The following is a 16,238-nucleotide window of genomic DNA, read 5'->3' on the forward strand; positions in this document are numbered from 1 at the left end:
CATACCAGTTTGCATAACAGTGTTCAATATAGAACCAGCATACCAGTTTGCATAACAGTGTTCAATACAGAACCAACATACCAGAAGCAATACAAATGAAAATTAACAGTTTGCTTTGAACACACATACAAGTCCAATTAAAACATTGGTCCATCAAAATTGATACATTGGTCCATGTAAATTAACACATTGGTCCATCTAAAATAACACAGTGGTCCATTATTCACACATTGCTTCACAGTTTGCTTTGAACACACATACAATCCATTAACATTTCAATACACATTCCTTCACATTCAGTATCAATTTGCTTCAATACAAACAGGGAAAAAGACTAATGTCTGACTTTCCAACAGCATCAGTTTAATCATCACTTTCCAACAGCAGTTTGCTTCACAATTTTAAAGGCTATGACTTCACTTTCCAGCCCAATTTCAGCATCAGTTTGCTTTTGTTTCTGCTTGTCCATACCTAAAAGGGAAAAAGACAAATTTTTGAGCAAGTAAATACATGGTATGACAGAATTTTCAACAACTATAAATTAAAAAGATAGCAAGGATGAACCTGACTACACATTGGGGTAGTTGATTCTTGAGAATATCGAAACCCAATGTCATATCCACATGAACCTTGAAGTAGTGATTGGAATGTTGATCCAGTAGAATACCGTTGAGGCATTGAATTTGGCAAATAATTTGGTACTACATACATGTCCCGCAAATTGTTCACCTACAACAATGTCATATATTAGGCTTCGCAATCATGGTTTGTGTCACATATTATATCCACACAAAAAATACAATGTCAAACTAACACTTACATGATATGTGGGATACATCAATGGCGGAGGAATAGAATTACCACCTATGGGCAAAGATGGAGGAAGAGAATGATGTGAGGAAGAGGTTGAAGATGAGGAATATGTTGACGAACACAGATATCTCCTCTAACAGATAATGGAGAAGGTGCAACTGTTAGACTTGCAACAGATTGTGACGAAGCCATGCTGTTAGCACGAGATTTGTTTTGGAGTTTGCTACCAATGCCGCTTCGAATCCACCTTTTACCCTCCTTTTGCCCTTACTAGTTGCCACATTTTTCTTCAATCCTTTTGGTTGCACAACATGATTCATGTCTTCACAATCCACTTCAAAGCTTTGGGTGTCATCATCATTACCTACTTCATTTCCAACACCAAAATGAGCACTTAACTTGCCTTCAACATTTGCCCCTAATGTATCAAGGTGTGCAATACAAAAATCATAAGTTTCTTCGATTTTAGCAGCTCTACTTGCTAGTGCTCTAAATGCGGTCATCAATGTCTTATACCGCGAGGCTTGTAGGAATTTCACATCTACTTAATGTCATTCCCCTTAATGTTGTTCATAGTTTCGGCTCTTGCTTGTTTGGTCCACCTCTTTAGAATGTATTGTGGAGGAACCTCTTTTATCTTCAATATGTCTCTAATAACCTTCAACGAGTGACAACACAAGATTCCTTCCCTTTCAAACTTTGTACAATTACAACCCAAAGAGCCATCCCTCTCCATCTTCACTTTCCTTGCATGTTTGTTACCAACATCCACAACTGTGTAAATCGTACTGGCCTCGCCATATTCAATTGCTTCTATGTCCGATTCAATGGATTGAAAGTTCTCATTTTGAAATTCCTCAAAGATCTTTTTTGTTTAGACATTACCCATTTGAATTAACATTCTTATTGTTGCTTTCACCTTTGGCAACCTTTGACACAAAGCATGTCCTGCTTCTAACTCCTTGTATCGCTTCTCGTAAAGTACCATTTCGAAATGCATGAAGAATTCATTTAAGTTAAAATCAGAACGAATGTAATTCTTCAAAAAAGCATTAAAAGACTCACTAAATTGTATGGTACTCATTCCCGCAGCCCATGTTGATCTAACATATGGCCAGCCCCATTTTTCTTTCACCGCGAAAATCAATTTCAACCAATGATTTTCATGCGCATCATATTTATCAAGCATTTCCACCCACTCTAACTTCTATTGATTTGCATCTTCAATGTCAAAGAAGAATTTATTTAGTACACCCTTTACCCCCTTATCTTGGAACAAACAATTAACATGTTTTAATGCATTTTGCATCAAAGGCCAAGTACACAATCGGTGACTTGTGTCGGGCATAATGATGGGTATGGCTTTAGCCATTGCAACATCTTGATCGGTGAACAAAGTTGTTGGTGCCTTTCTTGACATAGCCTCTAGAATATTTTCAAACAACTATACAAACGATTCGGCGGTCTCATCATACAACAATGCTACACCAAATAAAAAATGTTTCCCTATGATGGTTGAATCCCACCAAAGATTCAAAGGGTCTATGTTCTTTGTTTAACTTGTACGTCATATCAAATGTTACAACATCACCAAATTTGGCATAATCCATGATCTTTGTGCATCGGCCCAAAACATATTGGTTATTTGCTCCTCATTATCTAATTGAAAAGCATAAAAGAAGGAATGATTCGGTAAAGATTTTTCTTTAAAGTATTGCAACACATTACCTACTTCCCCATATGCTAAACTTTGTGGTCTTTTGATTCTTAAATAATTTTTTTGATCTAATTTCGTAAACCCAAGACATTGTCTTCCACCAACTTCCTTACCCATGAGTTCAAAAGACTAGCCTAAACGAAGACCAGATTGTGCCGCCAAATCTAACTCAATTGCTTGGGTAGTCAATATCTTTCTTTGTGACAGCAACATGTGGGCACACTTGGGTGATACAAGATCATGGTTGTGTTTTTCTTTGAAATCAGTCACAACAAATTTTCTAGTACCCTCATCTAATTTAATATAAAGTCGAGCCTCACAATCGGTCCTAGTTTCAGCTCTAGGGTTTTTTGCGAATGGGTCTCTCTTGTCAACCTTTCGAAATCCCTCCTTATTGCAAACCAAAAGTCTACAAATAAGTTGGTTAGTGAACTTGTTCTTCCTACAATAATCCTTTCTTTTGTTAAACCCTATTCTTCCTCCATATGTATTATAAAAATCATACACACATTGTTCAGAATCAAATGTCATTCCCTGTTTTGGCTTCCAAGCACAATCATTCTCAGGTTCCATATCCATATCAAAAAGCAACTAAAAACCCATATAAATAAAATCTTAGCTACATAAATTACATGTTTATTTTAGACACAAAAACACATAATTTCAGTTTGAAAAAAAAAAATCCAGACATAAAAACATAGAGACTAAGTTCAATTTTAAAAAATTCCAAACATACATTTTTGGGAAGAGGACATGTTTCAAGCTCAATCAAACATAATCAATAATCCATTACATAGATGGAGACAGATAATGAGGTTGTTAACAAAAAATTAACAACCTCATTATTGTGAATATATAGCACTCATGGATTACATATTTCCATGTTATTTCACTTTTTATGAAGTTTATGTAATTGTTGGTATGCCAAATTACTCTCATCACAAGCTCTTAGTTCTACTTCTACATGTATATCTTGGAACTCTGTCATATATATTAAAATATATTTTTCCACCAATGTTTAGAATCTGTCACTATATAGTCTAAATAGGCTCTAATGTTGGAAATGAGGCCTAATTTTCATTGTGCAAATCTAGTATCTACAGAAACTGCTACTCAATAAAGTAACAAATCTATCTAGTATTCCTTCTGAAGCTGTCTGCATCTGGGAAGCTGTTAAGACTAATAACTTGAGGGAAGTGTATCGCCTTATTGTGACATTGCCAAAAGAAACAACCAATTGCATCATTGCATTGCCAAACGAAACAACCAATTAGCCAAGTTTCTACTTAAGATGTAATATCTTTCATCAGTGAAGGCCCATTTATGTGGAACAAGAAACTTGTTTGTCTTCTTGATGAAGGACAGATTTGATCATTTATTATATCCAGATATGATCTAATTTGTGATTAACAAAAAATGAGGCAATGAAGAGACAAATGGGAGGTATTGTATATATGTTTGAGCTCAAATAAGCTTGTCAATTAACAAATAATCTTGAGGACAGAGACAAACTTATCAGACTAAGTTCAGTTGAAGCTCAAATAATAAATTACAGAGACAGAGGCAATGAAGAAGACTAACCTCTGGTTCTCAAGGAGGGTAGTGTAACAACCCTCATGCTGTTTACTGATTAATGACTGATTGATTACCGATAATCACCGATTATTGCTAAACGGAACTGATAATGACTGATAACTGACTGATAATTGAACTGATTAAAGTACTGAACTGACTGACCGAACTTTAAACTGAATTAAATGAATACATCTGTTTGAATTGCACTCTATCTGTTTGACTGTATGATTATCTGTTCATGCTTATATGTTTAAACTGCTAATGGAAGGCCTTATCGGTGGCCGAATCCGGAATTGATTAGTGTTTTATGATCCTTAGAATTAATGTGATTTTATAGTATAATTATCTGAAAATTGATTAGGTATGATTAAATTAGATTAAATATCGATTAATCGCATAGTTTGATTTAATTACCGTTCCGCCACTTAGTGGACCACTATCTCTTGAACCTTGTATACACTCCACGTATTGATCAAACAAACATTTTCTTCTCCTCTTCTTGCCTCAACCGACCCAAGTTAGAGAGTGAGAGAGAGTTGAGTTGTTCTTGAGAGATTTGCTTGATCTTGCTTGGAATTGAAGTGTTGATTGCTACTTTGAGCTCCTAGACCTTGAACACAAGACTAAGGTAGGACATTCATCTTCTTGTTGTTGTCTTAGAATCCATTCTTGCACAATTCATGCTTTAATTGTAGAGTTAAGTCATGAATTGGTTCATTGTTGTTGAATTGAAGCTTAATTGTTGCATGCATGTACATATATTGAAGTTTTGAGGTTGTAAGTCCATGTTTCCTCACATGCATGTCCATCTTTTGGTCATACTCCATGAATTCATCATGTTCTTGAAGAAATGAGTCCATTTGAACAAGCTTTGAAGGTTGAATTTGGTTTGAATCCATGCATGTTTGCATGTTCTTCATATTCTTGAAAATGGGTTTGAATATGGCTTTAATTGACTCACCTTTGGGGCTTGAATTCATAAATTGAGCTTTGAAACTTGTTATACATTGAATTTAGTTATGTTTTCCAGAATTTGGGCCCAAGAGGTCGAGTTTGGAGTGGTAGAATGCTTGGTTTGAGCTTGGGAGGCAGATCTGGAAATTCCAGATTTGGCTTCCTCGCTCGAGCGAAGGGTTCCCCGCTCGAGCGAGCACCTTTGTCCAGGGATCCGCTCGAGCGACCATCGAGCGACCATCGCACGCAAAATCTTAGCATCCAGTATTTTTACTGTTTTGCAGACCGCTCGAGCGAAGGATTCCTCGCTCGAGCGAAGCCTTTGATTTTGGACTTACGCTCGAGCGGAGAAAGTCTCGCTCGAGCGAGGCTCCTATTTTCAGCAAAGTTTGCGAAATGTTTTCTAAGTGTATTTTTGCATCCTCATCCCATCCTAGGCATTCTTAGGCCTAGTTTAAGACATTTAGATGAGGATATCGTTGTAGAACACACCAAGGCAAATTAGGGATTAAGTTATGATATTTCCCAACTGTGTAGCTTAGTGTGTGTTCAACCTGTGAACTGTGTAGGGTTGGCGACTGGGGAGACACGCTCTAGCATACTGTAGCCCAAACTCTGTGAGTAACAATTGTGTAAAGATATGTTCAACTGATATCTTTTGAATACTGAACTGAACTGTTTACTGAACTGGTATTACTGAATGAATGTATGTCCTTTATTTCTGAACTGTACTGTGGCATCCTTAGTACCTACTGTTTACTGTTACTGTTACTGTTACAGAGATCTCTGTCGGTTCCCTCGTGGAGCCACTACTGTTTACTGACTGATGGCCATCATTACTGTTCGGTCTTTTAAGACCTACTGTTACTGTTATGCTAATGGATGTACCACATATGACTGTTTACTGTACTGAACAATTGAAATACTGATTGAATTGAACTGTTTTCATTACCGTAAGGACATTCATTCTAAACCTCTTTACGCATTATGTTATTCACTGGGCTTTAGCTCACTGCTCATATATATATGTAGGTGTACAGGCACCAGATCGGAGCTAGGAGCGTCAGGGTAACTCCAGTTTTGTCAAGCCAGCCTTTGTGCCTCACTGCGAGGTTCCGAGTTGCCATGCTATGGCTTTGGGGGTGTTTTGTTTGTTTTCCCCCCGCCTGTCTTCATACTGTCTAACTGTTCTGTATAGACTGAACGTTTACTGTACTGTTATCAAGGGATTAGGTCCCTGTACTGTGTGACTGTGAATTTTGTATAGTCTGTACTGTTTGTATATGTATGAATGCATGAAAAATCTTTTTGGCATACAGACTGTCACAGCTCATTGGACATTGTTTAATTACTGTATTGGCTTCCGCCAGGCCCTGTACTCTATTTTACTATATTACTGTTAAGCAGGCCTTCGGTAATCTCGGATTACTGGCCGGTTACGGTGCTAAACCCATAGGGCCGGGTTTGGGTCGTGACAGAGTGGTATCAGAGCGATACTTACCACGAGTTATACTGCACACACGTGTCCAAATGAGCTATAGGGTGTCCTAGGAAAGTGATTAGGGCATCTCATGAGCATGATAAGTGTGTGGTTATGTTATGACTGAATACATACTAATGTGGTAAACTGTTAAACAAATAACTGCTTATGTTTAAAACTGTTATAACTGCTTATAGTGAAATGGACAATGCAAATGAACCTGAGTCCTCATCTACTGAGGCAAGAATGGAAAGAATGGAAAGAATGATGGAACTGATAACTGCTAGACTTGAACAACAGAACCAACAGCCTCCTCCTCCTCCGGTACAGCCGGAACCTAATGCGAATGTGGATGATGGGGATATTATTGCTCTCACCCATAAATTCAGCAAAATGAAACCGCCGTCCTTTCAGGGGGGACTGGAACCGTTAAAGGCTGAAGCTTGGGTGCTTGAAACAGAAAAATTATTTGAAGTGTTTCCGTGCTCGGAAGCGCATAAAGTATTGTTAGCTACCTTCACCCTACAAGAAGAAGCTAGAAGGTGGTGGATGTTGATCCGCGATACAAATACTGTTATGACTTGGGCTCAGTTCAAGGAGTCCTTCTTTGAAAAGTACTTCCCACAGTGTGTCAGGGATAGGAAAGTAACTGAGTTTGAACAGCTGAAGCAGGGCACAATGACTGTTGCGGAATACGAGACGAAATTTACTGAACTTGCCCGTTATGCACCGCATATGGTGGATACTGAGTATAAGAAAGCCAGGAAATTTGAAGGTGGCCTTAATGTTGCAATTCTTGACCGAATAAATGTGTTGAAACTACCGACTTTCGTGGGTGTTCTCGACCGGGCATTGATGGCCGAGTCGAACATTGCAGCAGTGAAACAATCTGAAACACCAACAACTGAATGGCATGGTAAAAGGCAGGGTTTCAAATTCAAGAAAGGCAAGCACAACCCGGCCAACAAGAAACAGAACACGGGATCAACGACTAGCCCCAGCCAAGGGAGTGGATTCATACCGCCCTACTCTGTATGTGGCAACAAGCACAAGGGGGTTTGTCACAAATTATCTGGAGCCTGTTACAGGTGTGGCAAGGTGGGCCACATGGTTAAAGATTGTCCTTCTGCTCCTCAAGGCAATAGCAAAGCTGCAGCCAGCGGCGCAGCATCAAACGCTCCACCAAAACCGAACCCTAAGGCTACCGGGAAAGAGCCTGTGAGGCAAGGCCGAGTGTTCGCACTAGTACCGGGAGATGTGCAGAATACTGAGACCGTTGTGTCAGGTATTCTCTCTATTTGTACACAAAATGCATATGTATTGATTGATTCGGGGTCTACACATTCTTATGTATCGCATGCTTTCTCACGAAAATTGAATAGACCCTTAGAACCTATGAACTATCTGCTAGCCGTATCATCACCCGTAGGAGGGTCCATGACATGTGCTTATATGTACCCCGCATGTGAAATCCTTGTTGGGGGTATGCATCTGTTTATTGATTTACTGCCATTGAACATTGATCATTTTGACGTAATATTGGGGATGGATTGGTTACAAAAATATCATGCCACTATTGATTGTGTGACCAAGCAAGTTGTTTTCCGTCCACCTGGTTTGCCTGAATTCGTGTTTAATGGGAGTGGAGTAGTACCTCCTCCGTATTTGATTTCGTCAGTAAAAGCTGTTAAACTAATTAGAAAGGGGTGTAAGGGATATCTGTGCTCTGTACTGACTGTATCTACTGATGATAATGCTAATGTGAACTGTGTTCCTATAGTCAGAGAATTTCCAAACGTCTTTCCAGACAATTTGCCAGGAGATTTGATTGACAGGGAGATTGAGTTTACTATTGATGTGGTTCCCGGAACACAGCCGGTTTCTAAAGCTCCTTACCGAATGGCTCCAACTGAACTGAAAGAACTGAAAGTACAACTGCAGGAACTACTGGATAAGAAGTTCATCAGACCTAGCACTTCGCCATGGGGTGCTCCTGTTTTGTTTGTAAAGAAGAAAGACGGCTCACTGAGACTGTGTATAGACTATCGTGAACTGAATAAGGTAACTGTAAAGAATAAATACCCATTACCGCGCATTGATGATTTATTTGATCAGTTACAGGGTGCACAAGTGTTTTCTAAGATTGATCTCAGATCAGGGTATCATCAACTGAAGGTTAAACCGGAAGACATTGATAAAACTGCTTTTAGAACGAGGTATGGCCATTATGAATTTTTAGTTATGCCTTTTGGAGTCACGAATGCCCCTGCTGCATTTATGGACCTTATGAACAGAATCTTTAAACCGTACCTTGATGACTTCATTGTAGTATTTATCGATGACATATTGATTTACTCCAAAAGTATAGAACAGCATGAACATCATCTGAGACTTGCCCTACAAACCTTAAGAGAACAGAAACTGTATGCTAAACTGTCTAAATGTGAATTCTGGCTTGACCATGTTATGTTTCTGGGGCATGTTGTTAGCAAAAATGGAATTTCTGTTGATCCGCAGAAAATTGAAGCTGTAGTGAACTGGCCTAGACCGACAAATGTGACTGAAGTCCGAAGCTTTTTGGGACTGGCTGGATATTACAGAAGATTTGTCAAAGATTTCTCCAAAATTGCCCTACCATTGACTCAGTTAACTCAGAAGGGGACATCATTTGACTGGACTGACCAAAGAGAATCTGCTTTTCAGGAGTTGAAAACTCGATTAGTGACTGCACCGGTTCTTACCTTACCTTCAGGTACGGATGGTTATACTGTATTTAGTGATGCTTCTCATAAGGGTTTGGGATGTGTTTTAATGGAGAATGGGAGAGTTATTGCTTATGCTTCCGGACAGTTGAGACCACATGAAAAGAACTACCCGACCCATGACCTGGAACTTGCTGCAGTGGTGTTTGCACTGAAAATTTGGCGTCACTATCTGTATGGGGTGACATGTGAAGTATACACCGACCACAAGAGCTTAAAGTATTTCTTCACACAGAAAGAACTGAACATGAGACAGCGGAGATGGCTGGAACTGATTAAAGACTATGACCTACAGATATTGTACCATCCGGGAAAAGCCAATACCGTTGCCGATGTATTGAGCCGGAAATCGATTGGAAACTTAGCCTGTTTGCTTACAGGACAGAAAGAGTTGTTTTGTGACCTTGAAAAATCTGAAATCGAAATTGTTTTACGAGAACAAGGTGAAATCTTAGCTGCTATTTCTGCTCAACCGGCGCTGATTGAGGAGATTAAAGAGAAACAGCAACTGGATGACTTCTTGAAAAAGATCATCGAAGAAAAAGAATCTAAACCGAGACCGGGATTCAAATTTGAGAATAATGTACTGAAATTTCAAGAAAGACTGTGTGTACCAAATGATACCGAACTAAAAAGAAGAGTTCTGCAAGAAGGCCACAAGTCAAAATTGTCTATCCATCCGGGGAATACGAAAATGTACCAAGATCTGAAACAGAATTTCTGGTGGCCGGGAATGAAGAAAGAAATTGCTGATTTTGTCTCCAAATGTCTTCATTGCCAACAGGTCAAAGCTGAACATCAACGACCTGCCGGACTATTGCAACCCCTACCCATACCAGAGTGGAAATGGGAGCATATCACCATGGATTTTATTGTGGGATTACCTCGCTCCAGAAAAGGTATGGATTCAATTTGGGTTATTGTTGATAGACTAACCAAATCTGCTCACTTCTTACCTGTCAAGACGATTTATAATGCGGACAAATTGGCTGTTATCTATATTGATGAAATTGTTAGACTGCATGGAGTGCCTGTGTCTATTGTTTCTGACAGGGATTCGAAGTTTACATCGAGGTTTTGGCAAAGCCTACAAACTGCACTGGGTACTGAACTGAGACTGAGTAGTGCCTATCATCCTCAGACAGATGGCCAATCAGAAAGGACCATCCAAACTTTGGAGGATTTACTGAGAATGTGTGTCCTTGATTTTCAGGGAGACTGGGAAAGTCATCTGCCATTAGTTGAATTCGCCTACAATAACAGCTACCATTCGAGTATTGGTATGGCGCCCTTCGAGGCATTGTATGGCAGAAAATGTAGATCTCCGATTTGCTGGGCAGAAGTGGGAGATAGGCCTTTGCTTGGGCCCGAGATTGTGTATGAAACAACTGAAAAAGTGAAACTGATACAGCAGAGACTGAAAACTGCACAGAGTAGACAGAAAAGTTATGCAGATGTCAGAAGACGAGACAGAGAGTATGAAGTGGGTGATCACGTTTTTGTGAAAGTGACACCAATGAAAGGCCAGACTCGTTTTGGAGTCAAAGGCAAGTTAGCGCCGAGATATGTCGGACCGTATGAGATTATTGAGAAAATCAATCCGGTGGCGTATCAAGTTGCGCTCCCTCCTGAAATGGAACACATGCATAATGTTTTCCACATTTCTATGTTAAGAGATTATCTCCGGGATCCGTTCCATGTAATAGAGCCTACCCACGTAGTGTTGAGTGATGACTACACTTACGAGGAACGGCCTATACAGATTGTAAACCGACGAATCAAGAAACTGAGGAACAAAGAGATCCCGTTAGTAAAAGTTGACTGGCAGAACCATGGTGGCGTGTATGCCACATGGGAAAGGGAAGATGACATGGCCAAACGATATCCTGAACTGTTTCCACTGAATCCTGTTTTCTTCCAAAATGAAGGTAACTCGAGTTTAGAGGACTAAACTCTTTATAAGGAGGGGAGACTGTAACAACCCTCATGCTGTTTACTGATTAATGACTGATTGATTACCGATAATCACCGATTACTGCTAAACGGAACTGATAATGACTGATAACTGACTGATAATTGAACTGATTAAAGTACTGAACTGACTGACCGAACTTTAAACTGAATTAAATGAATACATCTGTTTGAATTGCACTCTATCTGTTTGACTGTATGATTATCTGTTCATGCTTATATGTTTAAACTGCTAATGGAAGGCCTTATCGGCGGCCGAATCCGGAATTGATTAGTGTTTTATGATCCTTAGAATTAATGTGATTTTATAGTATAATTATCTGAAAATTGATTAGGTATGATTAAATTAGATTAAATATCGATTAATCGCATAGTTTGATTTAATTACCGTTCCGCCACTTAGTGGACCACTATCTCTTGAACCTTGTATACACTCCACGTATTGATCAAACAAACATTTTCTTCTCCTCTTCTTGCCTCAACCGACCCAAGTTAGAGAGTGAGAGAGAGTTGAGTTGTTCTTGAGAGATTTGCTTGATCTTGCTTGGAATTGAAGTGTTGATTGCTACTTTGAGCTCCTAGACCTTGAACACAAGACTAAGGTAAGACATTCATCTTCTTGTTGTTGTCTTAGAATCCATTCTTGCACAATTCATGCTTTAATTGTAGAGTTAAGTCATGAATTGGTTCATTGTTGTTGAATTGAAGCTTAATTGTTGCATGCATGTACATATATTGAAGTTTTGAGGTTGTAAGTCCATGTTTCCTCACATGCATGTCCATCTTTTGGTCATACTCCATGAATTCATCATGTTCTTGAAGAAATGAGTCCATTTGAACAAGCTTTGAAGGTTGAATTTGGTTTGAATCCATGCATGTTTGCATGTTCTTCATATTCTTGAAAATGGGTTTGAATATGGCTTTAATTGACTCACCTTTGGGGCTTGAATTCATAAATTGAGCTTTGAAACTTGTTATACATTGAATTTAGTTATGTTTTCCAGAATTTGGGCCCAAGAGGTCGAGTTTGGAGTGGTAGAATGCTTGGTTTGAGCTTGGGAGGCAGATCTGGAAATTCCAGATTTGGCTTCCTCGCTCGAGCGAAGGGTTTCCCGCTCGAGCGAGCACCTTTGTCCAGGGATCCGCTCGAGCGACCATCGAGCGACCATCGCACACAAAATCTCAGCATCCAGTATTTTTACTGTTTTGCAGACCGCTCGAGCGAAGGATTCCTCGCTCGAGCGAAGCCTTTGATTTTGGACTTACGCTCGAGCGGAGAAAGTCTCGCTCGAGCGAGGCTCCTATTTTCAGCAAAGTTTGCGAAATGTTTTCTAAGTGTATTTTTGCATCCTCATCCCATCCTAGGCATTCTTAGGCCTAGTTTAAGACATTTAGATGAGGATATCGTTGTAGAACACACCAAGGCAAATTAGGGATTAAGTTATGATATTTCCCAACTGTGTAGCTTAGTGTGTGTTCAACCTGTGAACTGTGTAGGGTTGGCGACTGGGGAGACACGCTCTAGCATACTGTAGCCCAAACTCTGTGAGTAACAATTGTGTAAAGATATGTTCAACTGATATTTTTTGAATACTGAACTGAACTGTTTACTGAACTGGTATTACTGAATGAATGTATGTCCTTTATTTCTGAACTGTACTGTGGCATCCTTAGTACCTACTGTTTACTGTTACTGTTACTGTTACAGAGATCTCTGTCGGTTCCCTCGTGGAGCCACTACTGTTTACTGACTGATGGCCATCATTACTGTTCGGTCTTTTAAGACCTACTGTTACTGTTATGCTAATGGATGTACCACATATGACTGTTTACTGTACTGAACAATTGAAATACTGATTGAATTGAACTGTTTTCATTACCGTAAGGACATTCATTCTAAACCTCTTTACGCATTATGTTATTCACTGGGCTTTAGCTCACTGCTCATATATATATGTAGGTGTACAGGCACCAGATCGGAGCTAGGAGCGTCAGGGTAACTCCAGTTTTGTCAAGCCAGCCTTTGTGCCTCACTGCGAGGTTCCGAGTTGCCATGCTATGGCTTTGGGGGTGTTTTGTTTGTTTTCCCCCCGCCTGTCTTCATACTGTCTAACTGTTCTGTATAGACTGAACGTTTACTGTACTGTTATCAAGGGATTAGGTCCCTGTACTGTGTGACTGTGAATTTTGTATAGTCTGTACTGTTTGTATATGTATGAATGCATGAAAAATCTTTTTGGCATACAGACTGTCACAGCTCATTGGACATTGTTTAATTACTGTATTGGCTTCCGCCAGGCCCTGTACTCTGTTTTACTATATTACTGTTAAGCAGGCCTTCGGTAATCTCGGATTACTGGCCGGTTACGGTGCTAAACCCATAGGGCCGGGTTTGGGTCGTGACAGGTAGATAGAAAGAGCACAAACCAATGGGTTCGATTTGAGGAGTGCTGTAGAGATGGTCTGTCGCTGCGAACGGTTCGATGAGGTGGAGGAGAAGAACGTAGCAGCGAAGCAGACAGAATCTGTATCGATTTAATAGTGGGTTATCGTCGTCGGATCCGCAAAGGCGTCGACAATGGGTCGCCGCCGGTGAGGATGGGTTCGACGGAGGAGAAGGGGTGAGTGCTAAGTGCTGTGTGAGAGTGCACATAACCTCTATATCTGTATAACCTATGAGCTGTGTTTTTGTTTGGGCGGGAGATCGACCAAAATTTTAATTTTTTTTTTTTTTTAATCTCAGCTGTTGCAAGCAGGATGTGAAAGAGGGTTCTCAAGGAGAGGATCCGAACTCAATGAGTGGTGGGCGAGAGTGTGATCAACTTCCACGTGGTCCAATAGGATCCACATTCATGCTGGTCTTCCGTTTTCGGTACTTGCGGGATCAATATTTTTTTGTTCTGTTTATTTAGATATTTAAGAATGGATATGGAAGCTATTCCACATACTCGTTATTGAATATTGTGTTTTAGCACTTACATTATATTTGCAGACAATGGTGCTAGGGACACCAGCACCCCCAGTAGGCCAAAATTTTTTTTTTTTTCCTTCCAATCACGCTGTGCCACGTGGCACTGGGGGGGGGGGTTTAAGCTTTATTCTATTTGTAGAAATCCCACATCATTTACGTCAGAAACAAAATTGAGACCCCTCATGTGTCCTAATTGCTAATAAATGAGTTTAAGCAAAACAAAGACTATGAAGACTCAAATCTAAATTTTAAACAGAGAATTTGAAAGCCCTTATCACTAAACCAACCTCTGTTTGGTCTTGCGGGATCAACTCACCCCAAGCTTCAAGCTTCTTGGTTATATGCTAATTAGCTCTCGTTTGGTAATATTATTTTTTTAGCTTAAAAATTAAAAAATCACTAAAAAAATTAAAAATTGAACAACTTATATCAAAAAATTAAAGATTTCATTTTCTCTTTACTTTTTGTACATCTTTTCATAAAAAATTAAAATGTCATTTAAAATATACTAATTTTTTTATATCATATTTTAACTACAAAACCAAAAAAATATTAAATAACATATTCCCAAACAAAAAACCATGAAATTTAAACTTAAATAAATGATGTAAAGAGAACTTAATTTATAAATTATAGTAAAACATGAAATTTTTAGAGAGCCGTTATTCTTACTCTATTTTGTTCCAAATATACTCTCTTCTTTGTACTTATTATACATAATTACATAAATATCCTTTCATACAAAATACACTCTCTGAAAAAAAATAAAAATTCTAAGAGTAGTAATTACTATATATAACAGGGATAAATGTTAGTAATGGGCGCCCATGTGGCATGACCATTTGAATTTGAATTTGAATCTTATCCAAATAGGTTTTGAAATTGAATTCAAACCTATTTAGGATAACCACTCAGGATACAGATATTATCTCCATTAACTGATATGGATAGATAATAATAGCACATTATATATCTGGTATATGGGTTATGGGTGATTAAGAGAAAAACAACGTATGATCTGAGTTTTACCCATATACTGACTCTCTCCCAAAAACAACGATCAAGTCATTTGCACTGTGATTTATGTGGGTGATATTCATTCTGTAATATCACTTCACTACTGGGTTGGTTTATCAGATTCTGGAAGCACATGATTTACCCACGAGGTTCTATCATCTAAAGGTATGATCTAAATATTTTATCCGCTGCATTTTTTATACTTTGATTTACATTGGTATCAGAGCAATAAATATGGGTATTTTCGTGCTTATTTTTATGCATTAAAATATGTGTATATTTTTTATATAAATATATATACATGATATATGCATGAATATTAATGGAGGAGGAAGATGAAGTGCACGATTTTTTGCATTTTAACTCCATTAGATTGAGAGAGTGATATACCTTATTTTTATGTTGTTTAAATGTCTTTTTTCATACCATAAATGGTTTTATTTTGAAAAAAGGAGTCCGGTAGTACAAAAACCGGACCAGATAACACCCTGGAAGGCGGCGCGTGGTCTTCACGCGCCACCTGACGCCGTGAGCCGTTTCCACGCGCTCCCACGCGCAGCCACGTGCTCCCACGCGCCAGATGCCCTGCCGACGCGCCTGTACGCGCCCTCACGCACGCGTTAGCGGCGCTGTCCACGCGCGCCCTCCGCGCCACGCACGCGCGTCGTGCTCTGAGCCGCGGGCTGAGCCGCACACCGAGCCGCGGGCTAAGCCACGCTTTGAGCCGTGTGCTGAGCCGGGCTCGCTGAGCTGCGCCGTTTTCCTCCGCCAGCTCGGCTGGCTTGGCTACTGATGTATTAGGCGCTGTTTGTTTTGTTTTGAATTCTGAATCGCGTTAAATTGCCATAATTAATTCGTTATAGCTTTGTTTTAAGCATGGTTGGTACCGTTAGACTCAGAATTAAATTTTTTATCTTCTGTAAAATTTTGAAAATTTTATAAAAATAAAAAATATTTTTCTTGAAATAATAATTCATT

General features: G+C 39.3%; 1 protein-coding gene across 1 annotated transcript; it reads right to left on the reverse strand.

The window, feature by feature from the left end:
• Positions 1-2,659: 2,659 nt before the first annotated feature.
• LOC145803742 (protein FAR1-RELATED SEQUENCE 5-like) lies at positions 2,660-3,109 on the reverse strand. Its single transcript, XM_082897078.1, has one exon. The coding sequence runs from the start codon at positions 3,107-3,109 to the stop codon at positions 2,660-2,662; it is 450 nt and encodes a 149-aa protein (XP_082753204.1).
• Positions 3,110-16,238: the final 13,129 nt, after the last annotated feature.

This window comes from Camellia sinensis, chromosome 12 (assembly GCF_055761805.1).
Source record: "Camellia sinensis isolate YWXY chromosome 12, ASM5576180v1, whole genome shotgun sequence".
Classification (NCBI taxonomy): domain Eukaryota; kingdom Viridiplantae; phylum Streptophyta; class Magnoliopsida; order Ericales; family Theaceae; genus Camellia; species Camellia sinensis.

What these genes read in the sequence shown, in the direction of transcription:
- LOC145803742 (XM_082897078.1), bottom strand. Translation starts at nt 3,109, where the DNA reads ATGGATATGGAACCTGAGAATGATTGTGCTTGGAAGCCAAAACAGGGA.